This window comes from Tripterygium wilfordii, chromosome 12, assembly GCF_013401445.1.
Source record: "Tripterygium wilfordii isolate XIE 37 chromosome 12, ASM1340144v1, whole genome shotgun sequence".
In the NCBI taxonomy this organism is placed as follows: domain Eukaryota; kingdom Viridiplantae; phylum Streptophyta; class Magnoliopsida; order Celastrales; family Celastraceae; genus Tripterygium; species Tripterygium wilfordii.
In genome coordinates this window covers 519,989-539,741 of record NC_052243.1, presented here as the reverse complement: position 1 = coordinate 539,741, position 19,753 = coordinate 519,989, and the positions used below count along the sequence as shown (strand labels likewise).

Genomic DNA, 19,753 nt, shown 5'->3' with positions numbered 1-19,753 from the left:
AATTTGCCACCTAAATTCGCCGCCATTTTTATTTTCAGGCATTTCAAAACTCCTCCACATTAAATAACGCTATTCAAAACCCCTCTCTCTCAACGACTCCTCCACAATTCTCTTCCCGATTAGGATTCAAGCAGCTCAGGTCTATCTCTCTTTCCCAACTACTCATTTCGTTTAATCATCTTTGATTTTGAGCTTTTGGGTTTTTCTTTTCATTCTTGGCCTATATATTCTTTTTTCTTTCCTAGATTTCTTTGTCTTCTTTTGGATAATGCGGTCTTCTTCGTGAAATTTCTGAGAAAAAAGCTTCATAGACTTAAATTTCTGTTAAGAATTTGACAATTTTGTTTCATATACTAAAAAATTGATGAGATCTGCTTTCCTAGAAGTCTTTCTGTTGTGATTATCCTCATAATTTTAAAAGAATCGTGAATACTGACGCTTAAATCTCATGTTGCTCACATGGTATTAATTTTGCAAAAACAGTAGGTGAAGAAGGATGGCTGGAAAAGGCGGGAAAGGGCTTCTGGCGGCCAAGACCACCGCAGCTAACAAGGATAAGGACAAGGACAAGAAACGGCCGGTTTCAAGGTCATCCCGTGCTGGTATTCAGGTAATATATTTTATTTTACGGTTTTGCCCTTGTATATCACCGTCCTTGTCAATATTCTCCTTCTTCCTAGTTTGTCGTATATATTCAAACATGTACAAAGATTAACGTGAATATGTATTTTAGATGTGATGGCATAGGATGGATTTGTGTAGTTTATATGTTATAATGTAACAGCCCGCATTGTCTACTTTGAATCAGCCCATATTGACTTGCACAGCTTTGTTTTCATCGGCCTAGCACCACTTGAGCTGGATACTATATTTTATTCATTGGTATGCTTATCCTATACAACACAAAATGATAAAAGAGAACAAGTGTATGTGAATCTGCATAAAATGCGAGTAAATTATAATTAATTTAATGTTTGTAGAAATAGACACTACAAGTGCTTGATTGTATTGTTCTTTTGCAGTTCAGATAATCAATTATATGATAAGTGCTCACCTTTTCCTGATAGCAAAATGGCTTGTACTTATGTTTCAATCAATTAGACCTTTTGATGGATTTTAGGTTATAGAATTCGATAATTACCTGAACTTGGTATGTTTTTGTTTGTGGTTTAGTTGCCTATCAAAGATTATTACTCAACATGAATTGTATCAAAATAACGACACAAGGTGAATCAAACTATCCTTTATTTTATGCTTTACTTCTAATATGTTAGAAACCCATAATTTTGATATATCTTAGTGGAATGCATCAGTACTAGTTATACTCTGATGTCTGTCATTGTGTTTACATTTTGACACAAACATTGAAAAAGATCAACTTTAATGGACTTTCTTCTTCTTCTTCTTCTTTTTTAAAATTTTCCCTAGAGTTGATTCAGTATTTGTTGATCTAACCACTGTACTTTCTTGCATGGGAGTTCAGTTTCCGGTGGGTCGGATTCATCGGCATCTAAAGACTAGGACTCAAGCAAATGGAAGGGTTGGAGCTACTGCTGCTGTCTACTTGGCTTCAATCCTGGAGTACCTGACTGCAGAGGTGCTTGAGCTTGCTGGAAATGCAAGCAAGGACTTGAAGGTGAAGAGAATCACTCCAAGGCATCTACAGCTGGCCATTAGAGGAGATGAGGAGCTTGACACCCTCATCAAAGGAACTATTGCTGGAGGTGGTGTGATCCCTCACATTCACAAGTCCCTCATCAACAAAACCTCCAAAGATTAAGTTGTTAGTATCTAATATCCAGTAGTGTTTGTTGTGTGATACTAGTATATTTGTTAGGGCAGTGGTGGATTTGCTCAGCTTTTGCTAGAACATCTTGCGTAGGAAAATGTGATATGACTACTAGGATTTGTGATTATAGTTGGTTTCCATGTAGGTATGCTTCATGCTTGTTGGATAGTTATATGTTTTAGTTGCCTAGTATCTTAGCCTCTTTTCTGTTATGGTTGTAGAATTCTCCTTCTGCACTGCATCTTTGGAATCTAGAATTGGTTTTTATAAAGTTGACGTTGCTTGCATGTTTTGGATTTGGATCTGTTCATTTCCCATTATTTTAGCTTCTATGACACTGCCCCAGATAGTTTGAGAATGTAAAATCTCTTGTTTCGGATTCTAAAATATAATAGTTTTGTTTGGGGCTTTTTTAGAAGGGCAAGGGTGGAGTAATTGAATCCTGAACTTTAATGTAAAGGATGCAATCATTTAAGCCAATAAAACTGAGAGGGCTAAATACATAATTATGTATGGTTTGAAATTCTGCAACCATCTTTAATCAACGTTTAAACTATCATAGTTAATGTTACTGTATAAATTATCCATCAAACGGATCCTAAATTTCCTTAATAATGTTGAGCTACTTTTTTGATATGATATGATGAAGTCGAGAATTCAAGTGATCTATTAGTCTTGAGTCATGTCTCTGCAGGATGACGTGGCTCAACCAAAAAATTATTTAGCTCTCTAAACTTCAATTGTTCGATCTTCGATGATGTATAGATGAGGTGATAGCTCCGTATGTTGTCCCATGTCAACTCTTGATTTTAGGCTTAACATAATCAAACATCATCATAAAGTCTTGCTGCCATATAAATTGATTGATTGGCTATATCTCTTAAATTATATATATATAATGAAATATTTTAAAGAAATACCCAAGGACAAATAACTAAAAAAAGAGGAGCAAAATTCCATATTTTTAATTTCTTTCCAAGCGACAATTTCGCTTTTTGCAAGTCTAATGTACAAATTTTGTATGTGAAATTTGGTATACAAATCAATGAGTGAATACCCATTTTGGTCGTCGGCACAGTTTCTCAATTCGGTCACTCATTATTCAAATAGTGAGAAGTATTTAAACAATTGGTAATGGGTGATCGAGTTGTGAATTTTGGAAACTCGGTGACTCAGTTGAAACGAGTGCAATCTTTTGGTGAACAAAATAGGTATTTACTCATAAATCACAAGAATCATGATCTAATCCCTCAAAAAGTAAAAACAAATAAATAAATAAATTGTTCTAATTGGTACATTAAACATGATGTGATGCATTATATGTTGATAGACACAGGAATGGCCGAGCGGCACCACTTGCAGAGAGAGGGAGGGCTCTATGTGTCTCCATACTCAAATACAAACAAATAAAGCTGGAAAAAGCATCTTATACTGCATAAGAAGGCCAGTATTCTGCATTTGCTACACTCCAAAAAACAGGATCTTAAGCATTTAGCCTCCTCCCAGATGCTCTACATGCACTTTTTTGTTTTTACCACACACCCTATCTCTTAAATAGACACAGAGAACATTTCAAACCTCAATTTCCTTTTCCCTTCCCACAAAAGCATCTTCATGGAAGCCAAGCTATTTACACAGAGCAGGATCTCCTTCACAACTGGTAATCGCCGGAGATGCATTCGTAGGGATGAATACTCACCTGTTCTTGCAGTACTCACCAGGCCATCTGAAAATACAAGCCAAATAACCGATAAGTCCAGCGTAAAACAAGCAAATGACTCCGCAGGAAAAACCAGTGTCTACAATGATAACTGGTTCGATAAAATGGCCATAAACCATCTGTCCAAAAGCATACAAGCTGTAACAGGTTCCTTATCTTTAATTTGTTCAATTGGTAAGTGTTTTTTTTCCTTCATTTATATTTATAAGCGATGAAAGTATATTCAGGGATAAGAAACAACAAGACTGGTTTTGAGAGCTTGGTGGCGGCAGCAACTGCTACGTACAGGAACTTCAATCCAATCCAACAACATGAGCTCGTCATTCAAGCTCTTGGGCTGGCCTTTCCAAAACCAATCATGACCATGGCAAGTTTATTGTTAATTTTTCAGTTCTTGTTCTTGTGTTTCTTGTAATTGTTTCTCTCATCTTCGTTTTTCCCGCATAAAAGAACTAGAGCAAAGTAATCCATACTTACAGACAAACCAATGGGACCCATATTTCTTTCTATATGCAAGAGGACTTGATTCTTTTCTTGAATTTTTTAACATAATGAACAAGGAATAGGTTGTGAACTAAAACAAGGGAGACTGCAAGCCTTAATGAACAGCCATGCCAGCCAATATGTATAAGATAAAAGTAAACGACACCCGTGCACGAGACTTTCGCAGTAGGTAAGATTGAGGATATGCAAGCCGAACGCAGACCTTGCCCCCACATAATATATTGAGGGGTTGTTACCAAGTACTCAACCTATGCCCTTTGAGTTGCACCCCTATAACTCTACTATTAGGCCACACACAAAAACAATAATTGGAAAATTCCATTTCAAACCTGGCCGTAGGATCCTATTCTGCAACTTTCTTATCATACTCTCTTTCTGCAACATTGCAATTTCATGGGGTGCTTTAAAGTTTGTCCTTAATCTCTCTCTTAACTCTTTCTTTTTAATCTCTCGTGTTCACAATATTTGTTGCAGTTTGTGTGTTTTATTTAACAATTGAGTCCTGATTTATGATGATCAATAGCAGATAAGGACAATGCTACCCAAAGCCCAATTCACAAGGGAGTTTTTCGCTGCCTTCACGACTGTATTTTTTGCTTGGCTTGTTGGACCCTGTGAGGTAAGCAAACTTCCATAAAATATTTATGGACATAGAAAGAGGGCAGTATCCCTTAATTATTTAAGGGATAATACTTATTGTTCTTGATTGCTAGATGGTCAAGATCCTCCAACTCAGACGATGAAAATACAATTTCATAATAGCCAATCTAGAACCAAGAGGACAATGTGAAACTCAGGAAATGGTGGGGGTGTGTGTGTAGGCTAGAATCCCACCAAATATTTTTGCAGTAATTTCTACACATTTCCATACATTAATACATAGGCATGGATACATGCATAATTGCATATGCTGAGTACATACACAATATAGGCATGCATACTCATGCATTTATAACATGTTTTACTGAAGTTTCAAACGAAATCTAAAAGATTGAATTAATTTTATTATGCTAGGTGCGCGAATCAGAGCTCAATGGGGAAAAAGAAAAGAATGAAGTCTACATAAAAAAGTGCAGGTAACAGAACCCTTCAATTCTTTCTTAATTTTCAATCCAAAATGGGGTCAAATCTAGCCAACCTAAGACACATTATATACCTAAAAACAATGTGCACCAATGATTATGCCGCTTGCATACAATTCCTTTCTCATTGCTATCATGACTAATTATAGTCACTATAACCATAATCATTGTCAAAATCACTTTTGAATACTTCTCATTGCCCTTAGTATTCCTCCACATAACCCACAACTTTTTTCCTCCTAAAACTGCGCAGGTTTTTAGAAGAGAGCAATTGTGTTGGGATGTGCACTAACCTCTGCAAAATGCCTTCTCAGACCTTCATAAAAGACAACCTGGGAGTGTCACTCAACATGGTTCCCAGTAAGTACCTCCACTAAATAACTATTTATATAAGAATTATTGCAAATGCCTTTAGACAGCCTGCATCATAGTGGCTAGATTTTTTTTTTGGGTAAGTATCTTAGTGGCTAGAAGAAGGTGATCACGCAACTTCATCCTCTAGCACATATTTAGTGCAGTAAGGTTTGGGATGTATGCTTAAATTATCTAGGATTAGAAAACTCATACCTATTGTTAGACAAAATACTACTTTCTTAGTTTCTAGATAAACTATCTTAAACATTTTTGGATGGAACAACAATGCATATCACCATATTAAATACTGGCTTTGCCAGGAAGTATGATTTCTTATTCTGGAAAGGGTCTACATTGTGATTGAGCAACTTACTCATATTGGAAACAACGAATAACAGTTTCCTCATAAAGTAAATGGACTATAATCAGAATGATTAAAAATCAAGAAAATGGAAAAGATCTATACTTCAAAGAGTAATTATACCTGCAACATAAAGTGGAGGCCATGCTCATCATGTAAATGGGGGGCCCCATGCACAAACCACATTGCAAGTAGACTCATCTAATGTCAGAAGATAAATTCTAGCTTAAAGATTAAGACAACATCAAATGCACATTAATTATAATAACATGGCACAATGCCTGAAGTCCAGACCAAAATTAAACATATAAGATATCATGATTAGTGCCGTGTAGTCCACCATATTGCTGGTTGAAAATTGAAATACACCGACTTTCATCTTTAATCTTTTTCATACGACTAATTATTCTTATTTCGCCTACCTCATATGTAGTGTGAGCACAAGTATCTAAATTTCATTTGTTAAAGGCACTCAAATTAAATCTCTGTGGCATTTTCATGTGCCAATATTTAGTTGGTTAGCAAAGCCCCACGATATATAAATACTCCACCATCGATCAGTTTAGAGGCATTGTATGAAAGTTTGGAATAATTCCATCGATTGAATAACATTTGACCAACTATAGAGTACCTTCTGATTTGCAGATTTTGATGACATGAGTTGCAAAATGATATTTGGTCAGGATCCTCCATCACTGGCAGATGATCCAGCATTCACGCAGCCGTGCTATAAACAATGTAATGCTTTAACATACTCCTTTACCCTGAAACTTCATTCAATTAATTCCTTGTCAATTTCCTTCATAGCATGCCACTCAGTGCACTTTAAAACTCCATTTTATCTCATGCTGTCAAAGACACAATTCAGTAGGTGGCTCCAGAGAGCTTTTGAGTGCCAAGTGAGCAGTTGAAGTAAATTTGAATATGGGTTTTGAATTTTATCGTCAAACATAAACTGCTTGACATAATTGCAAATTGTTTATGTAGGTAAAGTAAAACAAAAGCACAGAACGCAGTGCCCTGGTTGATGTTTGAAGATGCAGAAAAAACTCAAAAAGGGATTATTGGATATCCTTCTATACGGACAATTAACCTATCAAATACTTCTTTCTTACTGTTTATAACCTAGTTGGCAAAACGACTATCTGCAAGTACAGCAAGATGCACACACTTTTGCAACAAACAAATTACTTCTTAGGTCAGGCATCGACAAAACCAATTTGGGTTAAATATCAAGTCCAGGATGATGCTAAACCATACAGAGGAAAGTTGTTTGAAGTGAACAGAAAGTAGATTTTGACGATACAAGGGTTACATTCCTATATGTGCAATGCATTTCAGCTGGAAGCATAATTATGTAATTTAACAAATCAAAATGGTATTTAAAATAAATTGTAACAATCTTTGAACAAAGAAAATTAGCTATGTTATGAGGAATAGAGGTCTTTTGAATGAAATTGTGCAGGGTTCAATGGGAGCAAGAGTGGACCTCTTGTCTCCCACTTTTACTTGCTCTCAAATGACCAACCCAACATTCTCCCACTGTCTATTATATCTTAATGAGATAGGGACCGAGTAATCTGACCCACTTTCAGCCATTAAAATGTTCAGCACAAATTGGATCCATTTCATAATAATACTTTGAAGGCTTTAGGGTGTTCAAAGTTCAAACAGAAAAAAAAGAGTGAGTGGAAGCACAAGAGGGCTAGAAAGTGGAATCTTTTCTTCATTAAAAGACATCGTTTGGATCTAAGCAGCAATGGAAAAGCAGAAAATAAGAAAGTAGCAAATTTAGTGGGGAAAAATACCAGAAACAACTGTTGTTTAATCTCTTGACAAAATTACAGAAATCCTTTGATTCGTTTCCATGGCTACACACTGAAACATCATATTTTGGTGAAATTCACATGCGTGGCAATCAATAAAAAACCCAGATGACTAGATTGCAAACGTTCAACACAAATTGAATGGTTGCTTCGCGAACCAACCTCAGAAAATTATCTACATCTTCTAATATACTGTTTCAACCCCTGAATTGCATCTAAGCTCTAAAAGCAGACTACCAAACACAAAATTACAGCACAAAAAAAAAAAAAAAGCAATACCCATCTAATCACGTGAAGAGAAACTAAAAATACCTTCCAATGCCTGGCCAGAACTTGAAGGCAATTTTTTTTCTCTAGGACTCTCTTGTTCTACGTATTTATTTGCTGTTATTTTTTTTCATCCGTAATGTTTGCATTTGCTGCATGCGAGTACGGGGTTCGGCCGAATTGGAACAATTCGGTGAATCAAGCCTAGTAAATATTGCTCGATCTTTGGGCCAAATTGGAACGGTTATGTACTTACGTTAATTTCAAGATCGGGCCCAATCTTTGAGTTTTGAACTTTTAAGGATTGGGCCGCTTAGCATGTTATGGGCCCGCTTATTCTTAATCCAAACGAAGTATACTTGTAAGGCCCATAACAATTCCCATTAATTTTATACCTGTTCGGCTAGTTGGATTGGATTGGGATTCTTCAGTGAGGTTTGTTATATGTTGAGAATTGAACAATCTGAAATTACATATGACCAAAAAAAGTTGGAAGATAAAGACAACTAAAGCCAGAATCTCGGATAAATAAAGAACAAAAAAACAAAGCTGGGTTTTGGGGATAAGGATCTCTCATATTCCATTCCTTTTCTTGTCATGGTCTCGTAATCCTTATTTTTTTTTAAAATTGTCAAAAACTATTGTATATAGAGATGTCTTCCTTTCTTCTTTTTTTTTCCCTAACCATAATGATATTATACAAATTTATCATTTAGATGTTCGATATGAGTCTAAATTAGAGCCGTCAAAGTCGCATATGAATAAGTTTCTCACTTAATGACAGGTTAAACCGTTAAATTGAGTCAAAGCTAATATGTGTCTATATAGATGTTGCTTTTAGTTATAATCGAACGTAGTATCTTATAAATGAATATAGTTTGGCTCAGAGAGAAATACAAAATCATACGTATTTAAAACAATTTTTAATGGACATTTTAAAAAGTAATGATATATACCAACTTCATAAATTAGGTCTCTTCAAGCCAAAGAGTTGGTGTAGTTACACTTACATACGCATCTTTATCATATTCTTAGATAAGTTTTGATTTCATGGAGCCAATCATTTTTTTTTTGAATTAATTTCGACTCTAAAGTTTCAAAATCGTAGTGTTATTTTTGAAACATTTAAAAAAAAATACTTGTAATGAAAGCGAAAATACCAAATTAAGAGAAATTTAACAAAAATTTGTAAGAGATAAAAAAAAATACAAAAACATATTATTATTCAATTATTTCTTGTGATCTCCTTCAAATTAGGTTGCTATGGGAGTGGTGTTAGGCTAGTAATAAGAGAAGAAGTGAGAGGATCAAACATGAATGGTCCAATATGATTCATAAAAGAAGTCATTGCGTGATAATAATACCCAACTTGAAACGGGTCTAAGTTTACTATCAATCGAGTTAAAAAGCATTTAGAGAAATTGTTTTCAGAAGAACAGACGAGTTAATTTGCTTGAAGATGTGGTCATAGACACTACACAACAAAGCTGCGTCCCTTTCGCTGGGTCTCAGGTCAGTAATTAACATTCTTTATTTCTCAATTATTCTCCTTTTGTATTTTGAATATCATCATCGTTAAATCTTCTTTTCATCAGGATTCTTTTGGGTCAGTTCAGTTTTGACATTTTTATTAAAAAAATTTGTTCAATTTGATTTGTGTTTAGTTTCTTGGTTGAAATCCATTTATGGGTATTAATGGAGGAGTGTTGAATCATGGATGAACTGATGTTTGAGTAACTTTAAGATGTTTGATTATTATTCAGCTGGTTTTGATTTCTTTTGTGACTGACCACCTGCTGTCAAGAAAGCTGGTTTTACGGGTTCTTCTGGGTCTGATTAAACTTTTGATGCTATTTGAAGCTTGGATTCTTTCCTCTTTATAATTGGACTTCCTACAATGGCATATGCTTATGGACTCCAGTTTTTTCATCTGGATATGGTGATAGATTTGTAATATCCATTGCTTGCCTCAACTCTGTAATTGTTGGGAATTTCTCTAAGTGGACCCTTGATATGATTTGATTTCTGCTAGACCAGTTGACAATTCAATTTCAATTTTGGAAACTTCTTTACCTTGGCATTTCGTGGTTTCATAGTCGTGGGTTCTTAGATCTGCTGTAGAAAAGTGGGATTCTCTGATCATTCTTAAAAATTACTAATTCCCATATGCTTTTTCAGGTTTAAGCTTAAGGGTAATAAAATCATGAAGTTGAAGGAGAGGAATAAAGTTGAGGTCTTAAGGCAAGAACGTGAGCCTTGTGGTTCCTGGCATCCGGGTATTATAGTTTTCGTGGATGGTGATGACTATGTTGTAAGGTATAGATTCCTCACAGACCAGAAAGGAACGCCGGTCATGGAGAAGGTGCAGGGGGTGGATGTTAGGCCACTGCCTCCACAAAAGATGGGGAAAAGATGGAAGGTTGGTGATGTGGTTGAGGTATTTGAAAAACAACGTTGGAGGGTTGGGAAGGTGATGAACATGTTGGCGAACGATAGATTTGTTGTGAGATTGCACGGATCCATTCATCTTAAAGAATTTCATGGATCTAATGTCAGACTTCGCCAGTTTTGGGAAAGTAATACATGGTCAGCTATTGGGAAGGTGAGGGCATCTAGTAATTTTTCACTTTCGGCATGCCGTTTATGATTGTCTGCATTGCATTACATTTCCATATAATCGATCTGATATCAAATTATCAGTTCTTACAAAAATAAAAAAAATCGAAGTTTGCCCGTAGTGAAAGGGGATTAAGATTCTGTGAGATTTTCTTCTTTTTTCTTGGCGGTGATTTGTTGATAGATGATAACTTGAGAAATTCCATGTTCTTGTGTGTTTGGTAATCTTCACAGGGTTTCGTAATTATGATATTTTGTTTTGTCAAAGAATGATAGTTATCATTGACTGAACTATCTTTTTTTCTTATAATATTTTGTATATATTTCTTGGCAAACTTATGATGATCTGTACGCCACTTTTTGTTTGAATACAATCGCAGCATCTCTTTGTATGATGCCGGTCCTTTTCCACTGCGAGTCTGAGTCATATGGTGGCCAGATTTCTTCTCTTCTCTCAGCACTTGTGTAGTCAAGTAAATACTATGTTTCAATTCCCTGTTCCAATGTTAAATTGTGTTTTCTCTATATATTTTTAAAAGGAGTATACACGTCGTCTCCGTGCCATTTGGTCAGACCATCTTAGATGTAAGACTAATGTATTCAGCAAATGCGGTTGCAGGTCGCTCAAAACAAAGAATTTGCAAATGGACGTACAGGGAAAAATCGTAAAGGTGAATATCCATGGTCAGGAAAGAAAGTCTTAATGGGAGACATGAAGGATGCCTGTGTCCGTCTCAAAATACATGATCCAGTAAGAAAAACAAAGAGAAGTCTTGAGCCATCTTCCGGGGACCTGCTTGTTGGAAAAAGAAGCAAGAAAAGAAAATCAAAGCAATATACCGGAGAGTGTGATTGTCCTCTATTTGACATGGTTGATAATATTCCTTCTCAGACTGCAGGAGTCGAAGAGAATTTCAATAAGGGGTTGATTGCTATGGATACTACAATGGGTAAAGCAACGACCAACAGGTTACATGCTTCATCTTGGCCTCATCGATCTATGGATAATGATGGTGAATGTTCTATTGCTAGTTGTAGTTCTAATGATTTTGATGGCCGTAATAATAGTTCTGATAAATTATGGAGTAATGGATGTGAAAATTCCGATGCTGAATCATCATTTCCATCTCTGGCCAGCAAGAAACAAGCATCCTTGTTAATTGCAGAAGAACTGGAATTTGACATTCATAAATTAGAGCTTTGTGCTTACAAGTCAACAATGCATGCTTTATACGCTTCTGGTCCTTTGAGCTGGGAGCAAGAGTCTCTTCTTACGAATCTTCGCCTCTCTCTTCACATTTCAGATGAGGAACATCTGCTCCAAGTGAGACTTCTCTTGTCCGCTCAAGCTCTGTAGATTATAGTGTTATTTTCTTTACCCCTCCACTTGCCTGCTTGTACTTGTGATTTGTAGGCTGACCTATAACAAAAACGGAACGGGTGTGGCTCTTCCTGCTTGTTTTCATACAACTTCATGGAAGCTTTGACAGCCATCCTTAAACATTGAAGTGTACATAGATGTGAATCTTTCTTTCTTTCTTTTGTGGGAAAGAATTGAACTTTGGTCTTTATATATTCTCTAGATGAATTTGTTAATCACTCATCAGATTTTGTAAGTATAAACCACCTTGTTCTGCTTGCTTTGGTTAAGTCTCTTGCTTGAAACTGATGTTCTCAGCATACTGATATTGAAAATCTTTCTACATTGCTCTGTTGTATTTGCATCACCTATCGGAGTTAAGACTGACAGTTCCATGGATTCGAACTCTGAACATTCACCTTAAGCCTTTATTGACTCATTTTAGGCGTTGAGACGGATATCCATGGAGGATTTTCTTAAGTATGAGTGCTGGAGAATCCATGGCACCTTCTTAGCTACACCTCTCTCTTATTTGTGTTCCCCTCTACCCGACGTTGGACAGGTTTTTAAAACCTTTATTCATTCTGGAAACAGAATTCATAATCGTCTATGGTTTTGCATGACGGAAACAGAAATCATACAACAAATTAACCAAAAGGAAGGAAGAGTTGGATATTCTAAATGAACAGAAAAGGTAAAAGTAGATGAAGCCAATCTGCCTTGCTTGGCTTGGGGATGCAAGTGTTATCTTTTCAGAAGCTCAGGATCTAAGTAGCAAATGTATTCAATTAAACAAATCTCATCAAGAACGATCGCGGATTGTACGATCCTTGCAATTAACCTAAAAGCAATGGTATTATATGCAATGTAGGAATCAATTGAGTTGGCACCAATGAAGTCTAACACGCTAATTCATCCCCTGCATAAATGTATTTTTGAAGCCTAAAGCAGCAACAAATCTCACCACAATTTTAGAGAATCAAGCATCTGCATCCTTGTAAATCCTGAGGTCCTTCAAACCATCGATCCCATTCTTGGTTCACAGGGCCATTTGTTCTGTAATAGAATATGTCAATCACTGAGCATTAGAGATAGAAAGCTGCATTGCAACAGCAGAAGTGTCATTGAGAACATTTCACTTACAAAGGAACTAGAGGATCGGGTATAGTCTCGATCCTGCGAAGCAACCTGACACACCAAAAAGAATAAAGTTTAGTCCTATTTATTCATTTTATCTGATAAGATATGCTAGACACACTTCAACCATCATTTTTCCAAAATTTGTTGCAAAGAAATGACATGAATCTCAGTGACTGGTTGCTGAATGAGCAAGCCAACGGTATCCCAATTTTCCACATCAATTTCCAGAGCTTGTTAGGCAAGAAAAACTTCAGGCAATTGCTTTTATGCTTTAGGTCTTAGCTTACTCACTCCTCACACATGGTTGATACATTGTCTATTCCCTGAAGCTCCCCCAATCCGTCCTGGAGATTCATGATAACATTACATTAATAAAAAAAAAGTAGGAAATGCGTAACCAAATCTCAATTAAGTGTATGCCAACAGAATAGTGATTTCATGCAGCAGTTATGTATATCAAAGTAGATGATAGCAGTGAAATATTATTATTGGCATGAATTATAAATTGTATCCAATATCTATGAATCTCCAGTGAACTGAAGCTAAATGCTGGATAACATTGAAAATTGAAAAAACATAGGAAAACAAAATGGGCGTTACTTTACTTCCACGTTCTTTCCAACTTCGAAAGATCTTTAGAAGCATATGCATGTGAATGTAGGTGTAAGCAAGTCTCAACCACTCTGGTCCAAGCTCATCCTGATGGGATATAGCTAGACTTTTGAATCTGACCGTAAACTAGTCAAAACCACTAACAGTGAAATTACGGACTTCATTCTGATCGACTAGTTAGACTTATAATCCCACATAGCCATGCAGTTTATAAGAAAAGTCCAAGCTTCTCTCAATCAAATAATTTTCTAGGCTCAAGTACCTTAACGTGAGGCCTCCCAGAGAAACAAAGTTGCGTGGACCTGCTTATCCCTTGTTCCAACTTAAAGGAATATCCATCACATCTACATATTTTTCTTAATTGTTTGAAGTGTCTGCATCTAAGCAAAAGTCAATGGAGTACTTAATCATAGATGGTTGTCACTGTCGAAGAGGTTGGTAGTGATTCACCAGAATAGTGACTGTAACATCTGAATTGAAGAAGGTGTGCATAGTATAGAGGTGGAAGTGCTCTAGCCACAGATCTGGCTAGCTATTTCAGGATGAAAGTCGTACAAAATCTCTGGATTATTCTCAATGTCAGTCCAAGGATTCAATATTATTAACTTGGTACGACATAGTTGAAGAGTCAGTGGTCATCAGTACACTATGACACAAAAACTAAACGTCCAAGAAGCCAAATTAACAAGAAAGAAAGAAAGAAAGAAAGGTCAAGATATTTCTAATGCCTTCCCTAATGGACTAATAATTCAAGTGGAAAATCATCTCTCGGTCTCTCCATTTCTCACAACTGTCAAAAAAAATTTAAAATTCAACAATTTCTTTGCAATATCTTCCCCGAGTCAATGAAAGTAAGAAGAAAAACTGTTTGTTACGAACGAGGAAGTTAAGAAATCCTTCTTCAGGAGCCGCCGCGTGAGTGTTATTGGTCACAAATTTAAACTGGATGCCAATAAGGAACTCATCAAAATAGGTTGAATCTCATTGACATGGTAAGGAAGAAGGGGGGACATGCTCAAATTAGTATATCAAATATTATTCACAATCTTCACATTGACCCTCAATTAAATTTCCATCAATTTAAACCCGCAACAAATTTTCTCAGATTTCTTCAGTAAATGCGATCCCAGTATATTGCAATTCCAGCACAAGCTTGACATTCACAGCAGAAAACAAGGTGGTACTGATTCAGCAATAATGTAAGATCTGGATACAATCATAAAAGCCCAATCTAAAACTATATTTCAAGAATTTAGAAGGGATAAACTAGGCAACTCAAAGAAATAGACATCAAAATCATACTCTTACTAAAGCACTTTGAAATGCAAGAATCATAGCATCTCAACTAAGCTAGAACGAGCGTAAAGAGAAAGAAATTTTGAAGTGTAAATAAGAAGAAGAATAACGCAGCGAACCTCTAAAAACTTAATTTCTTGCTCGACGCGGTTGAGTTCTGCGAGAATACGATGCTTGCCTCTGGTATCAGCTCCTCCTCGTCCAGCAACCACCTGTTCATCCACCGACGACGACGTTTCAGACTCCATCGCTGGATCTCACTACTTCTACATATTTACATGAGAGCTCCGCAACAACAAAAGTAGCAGATTATATTCTCAGGTTCTCAGCTTCCAAGTTTCTTCAACTAATTGAAGCAGCAGCATCCACAAAACCACGGATCTGATATTGCTAGAGAGAGAGAGACCGTACAGCCTTTTGGTTGCTCTTTTTTTCTTGGCGGAAAATCGAATGACTTTTCCACTCTCCTGATCTCCTCCAACCTTTCCACAAATCCTCCCTGATTTTCCAGGAAAAGAATAAGAAAAAAATCCTTTTTGTTGTTTTCAAATAATTCCCTCCGTCTTGTAAAGTGGGCCGCCTCGTTCGTTAAGTTTTCGGGCCGGCCCGCAAAACTCATTACCCCAGGCCTGAATCTCTAGGGTCTGGCCTAGCGGGTGAGATCAGATGTGGCTAAGCATGATTCCAAAATATGTTATTTGTATAAATTATTCATAATTTCATTTATTAGTTAACACATTTCTTACGATGCAGCTCTTATTACAGTAGTCCAGTGTCAAAGTCAAGCCAAAAGCTCAATAATCTCCTATAAATAAAAAGGGAAGACCGACTGAATTCACAACAGAACCCAAATCAAGCCATTTCAACTTCACTTTTCGAGGCCATGTGAGAGAACTCTTCAACACCATAAGTCGAAGTGTGCTTCGACTCGAACTTCTCTCCATCACCCCACAGAGCATAAGCTTCCTCTCCATGAATCGCATCATCTCCAGTTTGCAATTCATCGTCACTCAATCGCAGCGGAACAACAAACCTGATCAACAAACAGATAAGGCTGGTCGTGATAACATTGACAACGACGATAAACATAATCCCCATCAATTGAATGCCCATTTGTTTGAATCCAGCGCCGATATGACCACTCTGGAGGCCGTAGCCGAGGCCGATGTAGTGCTCCCAATCGTCGACCGAGTAGAAGATGCGGTTGAGCTTGGGCTCGGCAAAGAAGCCGGCGAGGATGCCACCTAAAGATCCGGCCACTGCGTGGGTGTGGAAGACGGCCATGGTGTCATCGATTTGCTTGAGTATCCAGAGCTTCTTATGGAGGACCATCATTGTGTACCATGGGATACTGCCTGACATCATTCCCATTATAATGGCTGCCCATCCTTGCACAACACCTGTTCGACAAAAGTCCTCGGAGTCAGTTAAAGGTGTATATTTCCATTTGCTCACAAGCAGATAGATTGAATTATTACCTGCTGCAGGTGTAATACAAACTAAGCCAGTGATCATGCCCTGTGTGGCACCAATTACAGAGGGTTTTCCAAAGAAGAGAATGTCAAGGAGCAGCCAAGTGAGCAGACTGGTGGCAGTGCACACGTGGGTGTTAAGGACGGCCAGAGATGCGTCTGTGTTGACTGAATAGGGACCACCGCCGTTGAATCCACTCCATCCCATCCACAGTAAGCCCGCTCCTGCCAGCATCAGCAGGATATTGTTTGGTGGGAACCTCTCTCTGTCCTTGTTTGCCCTTGGTCCCACCTATATTTTTCATTTTGCCGCTTAGAGCACATGCAATGGTTTAGCATTGTTTGGGATAACAAAACATCTTGGGACATGTGCATATGTGATGTGACAAGGAATGAAAATGTTTTCTCTACAATGGTTTAGGTCTTAATGACTTCACTTGTGCCCATTTCTTGAAGTATTCAATGCATGTGGGCCAGGTTTGCTCTAAACGTAAGCCAGTATGGGAGCAATCCAAACACCATTCTCTCATGCTTAGCCCATCAAATTTGAGCTAAGAAAAATATATTGTTAGAGCACATGCAATGGTTTAGCATTGTTTGGGACAAGCAAATGAGCCATTGGTTGAGTGGTAATGACTTTGCATGTCCCTGACTGAGGTCATGGGTTCTAGTCTCACCTCCTCCGAATATTTACAAGGAGGTGTGTGGGCTTCGTCTGCCCCTACGTGGGCTAGATAGTCTGCCCCTGCGTGGGCTTGATTTGTGCCTCCTGCGTGGGGCCTGTTGACACCTGTACTTTCAGAAGCTTGATCTGGTGGTGTGTCGTATATTGTGTTTGTACTTGTACTCAAAAAAAAAAAAAAAAAAGCATTGTTTGGGACAACAAAACACCTTGGGACATGTGTATATGTGACGTGGCAAGGAATGAAAATGTTTTCTCTACAATGGTTTAGGTCTAATGGCTTCACTTGTGCCCATTTCTTGAAGCATTCAATGCATGTGGGCCAGATTTGCTCTAAAAGCAAGCTAGCATGAGAGCAATCCAAACACCATTCTCCCATGTTTGGCCCATCAAATTTGAGCCAAGAAAAATATATTGTTGTAGTGCAAATTGAGTCCATGGCCCAACAAATTGCTAATCTTTAGGATCCATGGGCCAATAAAACATGCCCATTGCATGTGCTCTTATAGTGCAAATTGAGTCCATGGCCCAACAAATTGCTAATCTCTAAGATTCATGTGCCAATAAAACATGTCCATTGCATGTGCTCTAAGAAGACCGTAGAAATCGATTGATTGTCAAACTCATCAATTCATCAGTTATTTTCAAAAAAACTATCGATAATCGAACAAAATAACTGCCAACAAAAGATTGATTGATAGGTTAAATTAGAAATCTATCGTTTGGGGAAGGAAAGGAAAAAAGTTATATTTAACAATTTATTGCGCAAAAATATATTTATTTGAGAATACCAAACGCAGCCTTGAACACCAAATAATCAAATGGTTAAGATAATTACCCAAAAAGCCGCAGTGAACCCAGCCACACCAGAAGACAAGTGAATCACAAACCCACCCGCGTAGTCGATAATACCCTTCTTAAACAACCACCCTCCCGGACACCATATACTGTAAGCTCCAATCGTATAGGAGAAGGTCAACCAAAGTGGCACAAACAACATCCACGCATGAAAATTCATCCTCCCAAGCAAAGCCCCAGCAATCAAAATCAACGTTATCGCCGCGAACACGAACTGGAAGTAAACGACCGTCGCGTTCGGTAAATACCCAGCATAAGCCCGCTGCAGCAGAAACTTCTGGTCCAGCGACGCTTCGGGTCGCCCGAGTATTGGTATGAAGTGTTTACCGAATGACATATTGTAGCCCCACCCGACCCAGCAAACAAGCACGGCCGCAAAAGCGTATAGGGCCATGAAGGATGAGTTCACGGCCCATTTCTTCTTAACGATGCTCCCGTACAAAATAACCAGGCCCGGTACGCTCTGGAGGCCCACCAGAGTCGCTGCTGTTAGCTGCCACGCGTTGTCGCCTTTGTTCAGCCATTCTGGGCTCGCCGCGTCAGGTGCTAAATTAGCCGGCAGCGACATTTTGGTTTATGAAGTAAGGATGGATTAGACGAATTGAAATCATGGTGGTTCATGATTGTGGGTGTATATATAGGCGGAGATAGCGTGCGGAGTGGCTTCCGAAGCCGCTCGCTGTGAATTGCCTGGGCTTCTACTGGTTTCAGTACTACAGCTTTTGTTCTGTAGCCGGCTTGGTCAGTGAAGTTACTATAATGCCCTCTGGTATTTTTGTCTTTCAGTCATATTAAGGGGTTATTATGTCATTGCGTTCTTGTCATTTCTTGATACGGCGAAGAAAACAACGGTTACTAGACATGACAATGGAATTTCCGCCGAAAATATTGTTCTTGTTGTTCTGGCTTTTGATTGGTAGTTTGACAGACAAGTAAATCATTTAATTGTTAAATTATGCTCTATAGTTGTCTATGTATTTTACAAGAACTATGGAAGCAACGTTTATGATCGATTGCCAACTTCTTCATTGGTGGAATATAATTATTATAATGAAATAGGAATCCCATTGCATCTTGGCAATAGCCCTTATTGTTTCAACTTTTTGAGTTTTGTGTTGGGAAATTATTCGCATTTTAAATAATGACAATCCCGTTACTACAATGCAAGATCAACCATCTAAATTTAGTATCAAAAGGCTTTAGGAAATGTAACTATTAGCATAATACAACACACATAGAGTAATTGAAAATGACATCGAGCAAAGTCTTATAAAACATCGAGCCAGCTTAGCTGGTCACAATTTGGATACTCACCATCCCAAAATTAAAGAATGGTATAATTTGAAGAAGAATTTGAGAAATAAAAGGAGGAGGTGAGAGAAGTTTGGCTCAAATCCACTTTAGGTATTGTCCATGCTTTGGACCTACGGGCCACGTGATTTTGTATTTCAAAAGACATCTTAAGTGTTTGATATTAGGTTCTTACTTATAAACCACATCGTTGATTTATCCAAACTAATGTGGGTTTTTTTTTTACAAGTCTTAACAAAAGAGTTATGGGTTCGAGTGGAAGAGACGAGGTTATTTCCTGAAATAAAAACCCGGGGAGAGTTAAAAGCGCAAAATATTTTAACTAGATTGAAATGAGAAGGTAGGAAAATTTGATTTCTGCCTCCATAATAGTTTAGATTCCTTATGAAAAAGAATATTCAATCAGGTAATTTAGTTAAGTCTTAATGACGTTTGATTTAGGTTTTAGGTATCTTTACTTCGATGGAAAACAACCGAAAATCACATAATATATGTTGTTGTAT

At 37.5% G+C, this 19,753-nt stretch overlaps 5 protein-coding genes and 1 long non-coding RNA gene across 10 annotated transcripts; 3 read left to right on the top strand and 3 right to left on the bottom strand.

Moving 5' to 3' along the window:
- The first annotated feature begins 37 nt into the window (after positions 1-37).
- On the top strand, positions 38-2,085 carry LOC120010926 (histone H2A variant 1). The gene is made up of 3 exons (XM_038861857.1): positions 38-139; positions 484-610; positions 1,484-2,085. Exons 2-3 carry the CDS (start codon positions 497-499, stop codon positions 1,778-1,780), a joined length of 411 nt encoding a protein of 136 aa, XP_038717785.1. The 5' UTR covers positions 38-139; positions 484-496; the 3' UTR covers positions 1,781-2,085.
- Positions 2,086-3,196: 1,111 nt separating this feature from the next.
- Positions 3,197-8,069, bottom strand: LOC120010929. 2 transcript variants are annotated; one of them, XR_005470955.1, is made up of 4 exons: positions 7,949-8,069; positions 6,442-6,580; positions 5,934-6,011; positions 3,197-3,515 (listed from the first exon to the last, which is right to left on the bottom strand). It is a non-coding gene; the product is annotated as an uncharacterized LOC120010929 (long non-coding RNA). The 2 variants fall into 2 exon arrangements; XR_005470956.1 differs by lacking the exon at positions 5,934-6,011.
- On the top strand, positions 3,373-7,141 carry LOC120010925 (beta-carotene isomerase D27, chloroplastic). The gene is made up of 7 exons (XM_038861856.1): positions 3,373-3,656; positions 3,737-3,876; positions 4,540-4,632; positions 5,028-5,089; positions 5,349-5,455; positions 6,456-6,548; positions 6,798-7,141. Exons 1-7 carry the CDS (start codon positions 3,404-3,406, stop codon positions 6,836-6,838), a joined length of 789 nt encoding a protein of 262 aa, XP_038717784.1. The 5' UTR covers positions 3,373-3,403; the 3' UTR covers positions 6,839-7,141.
- A 1,079-nt stretch (positions 8,070-9,148) lies between the features above and the next one.
- LOC120010924 lies at positions 9,149-12,233 on the top strand. The gene is made up of 3 exons (XM_038861855.1): positions 9,149-9,415; positions 10,082-10,505; positions 11,139-12,233. The coding sequence occupies exons 2-3, from the start codon at positions 10,107-10,109 to the stop codon at positions 11,874-11,876; spliced, it is 1,137 nt and encodes a 378-aa protein (XP_038717783.1). The 5' UTR covers positions 9,149-9,415; positions 10,082-10,106; the 3' UTR covers positions 11,877-12,233.
- Positions 12,234-12,385: 152 nt separating this feature from the next.
- On the bottom strand, positions 12,386-15,424 carry LOC120010927 (guanine nucleotide-binding protein subunit gamma 1-like). 3 transcript variants are annotated; one of them, XM_038861859.1, is made up of 5 exons: positions 15,047-15,424; positions 13,311-13,363; positions 13,023-13,067; positions 12,844-12,935; positions 12,386-12,498 (listed from the first exon to the last, which is right to left on the bottom strand). In XM_038861859.1, the coding sequence occupies exons 1-4, from the start codon at positions 15,173-15,175 to the stop codon at positions 12,851-12,853; spliced, it is 312 nt and encodes a 103-aa protein (XP_038717787.1). In that variant the 5' UTR covers positions 15,176-15,424; the 3' UTR covers positions 12,386-12,498; positions 12,844-12,850. The 3 variants fall into 3 exon arrangements, with proteins under 3 accessions (XP_038717787.1, XP_038717788.1, XP_038717786.1); XM_038861860.1 differs by lacking the exon at positions 12,386-12,498 and adding an exon at positions 12,581-12,720; XM_038861858.1 differs by lacking the exon at positions 12,386-12,498 and having other exon boundaries at positions 12,581-12,935.
- Positions 15,425-15,638: 214 nt separating this feature from the next.
- LOC120010661 (ammonium transporter 2 member 5-like) lies at positions 15,639-18,627 on the bottom strand. 2 transcript variants are annotated; one of them, XM_038861454.1, is made up of 3 exons: positions 17,920-18,625; positions 16,406-16,691; positions 15,639-16,327 (listed from the first exon to the last, which is right to left on the bottom strand). In XM_038861454.1, the coding sequence occupies exons 1-3, from the start codon at positions 18,505-18,507 to the stop codon at positions 15,780-15,782; spliced, it is 1,422 nt and encodes a 473-aa protein (XP_038717382.1). In that variant the 5' UTR covers positions 18,508-18,625; the 3' UTR covers positions 15,639-15,779. The 2 variants fall into 2 exon arrangements, with proteins under 2 accessions (XP_038717382.1, XP_038717380.1); XM_038861452.1 differs by having other exon boundaries at positions 15,639-16,691; positions 17,920-18,627.
- Between the last annotated feature and the right edge of the window lie 1,126 nt (positions 18,628-19,753).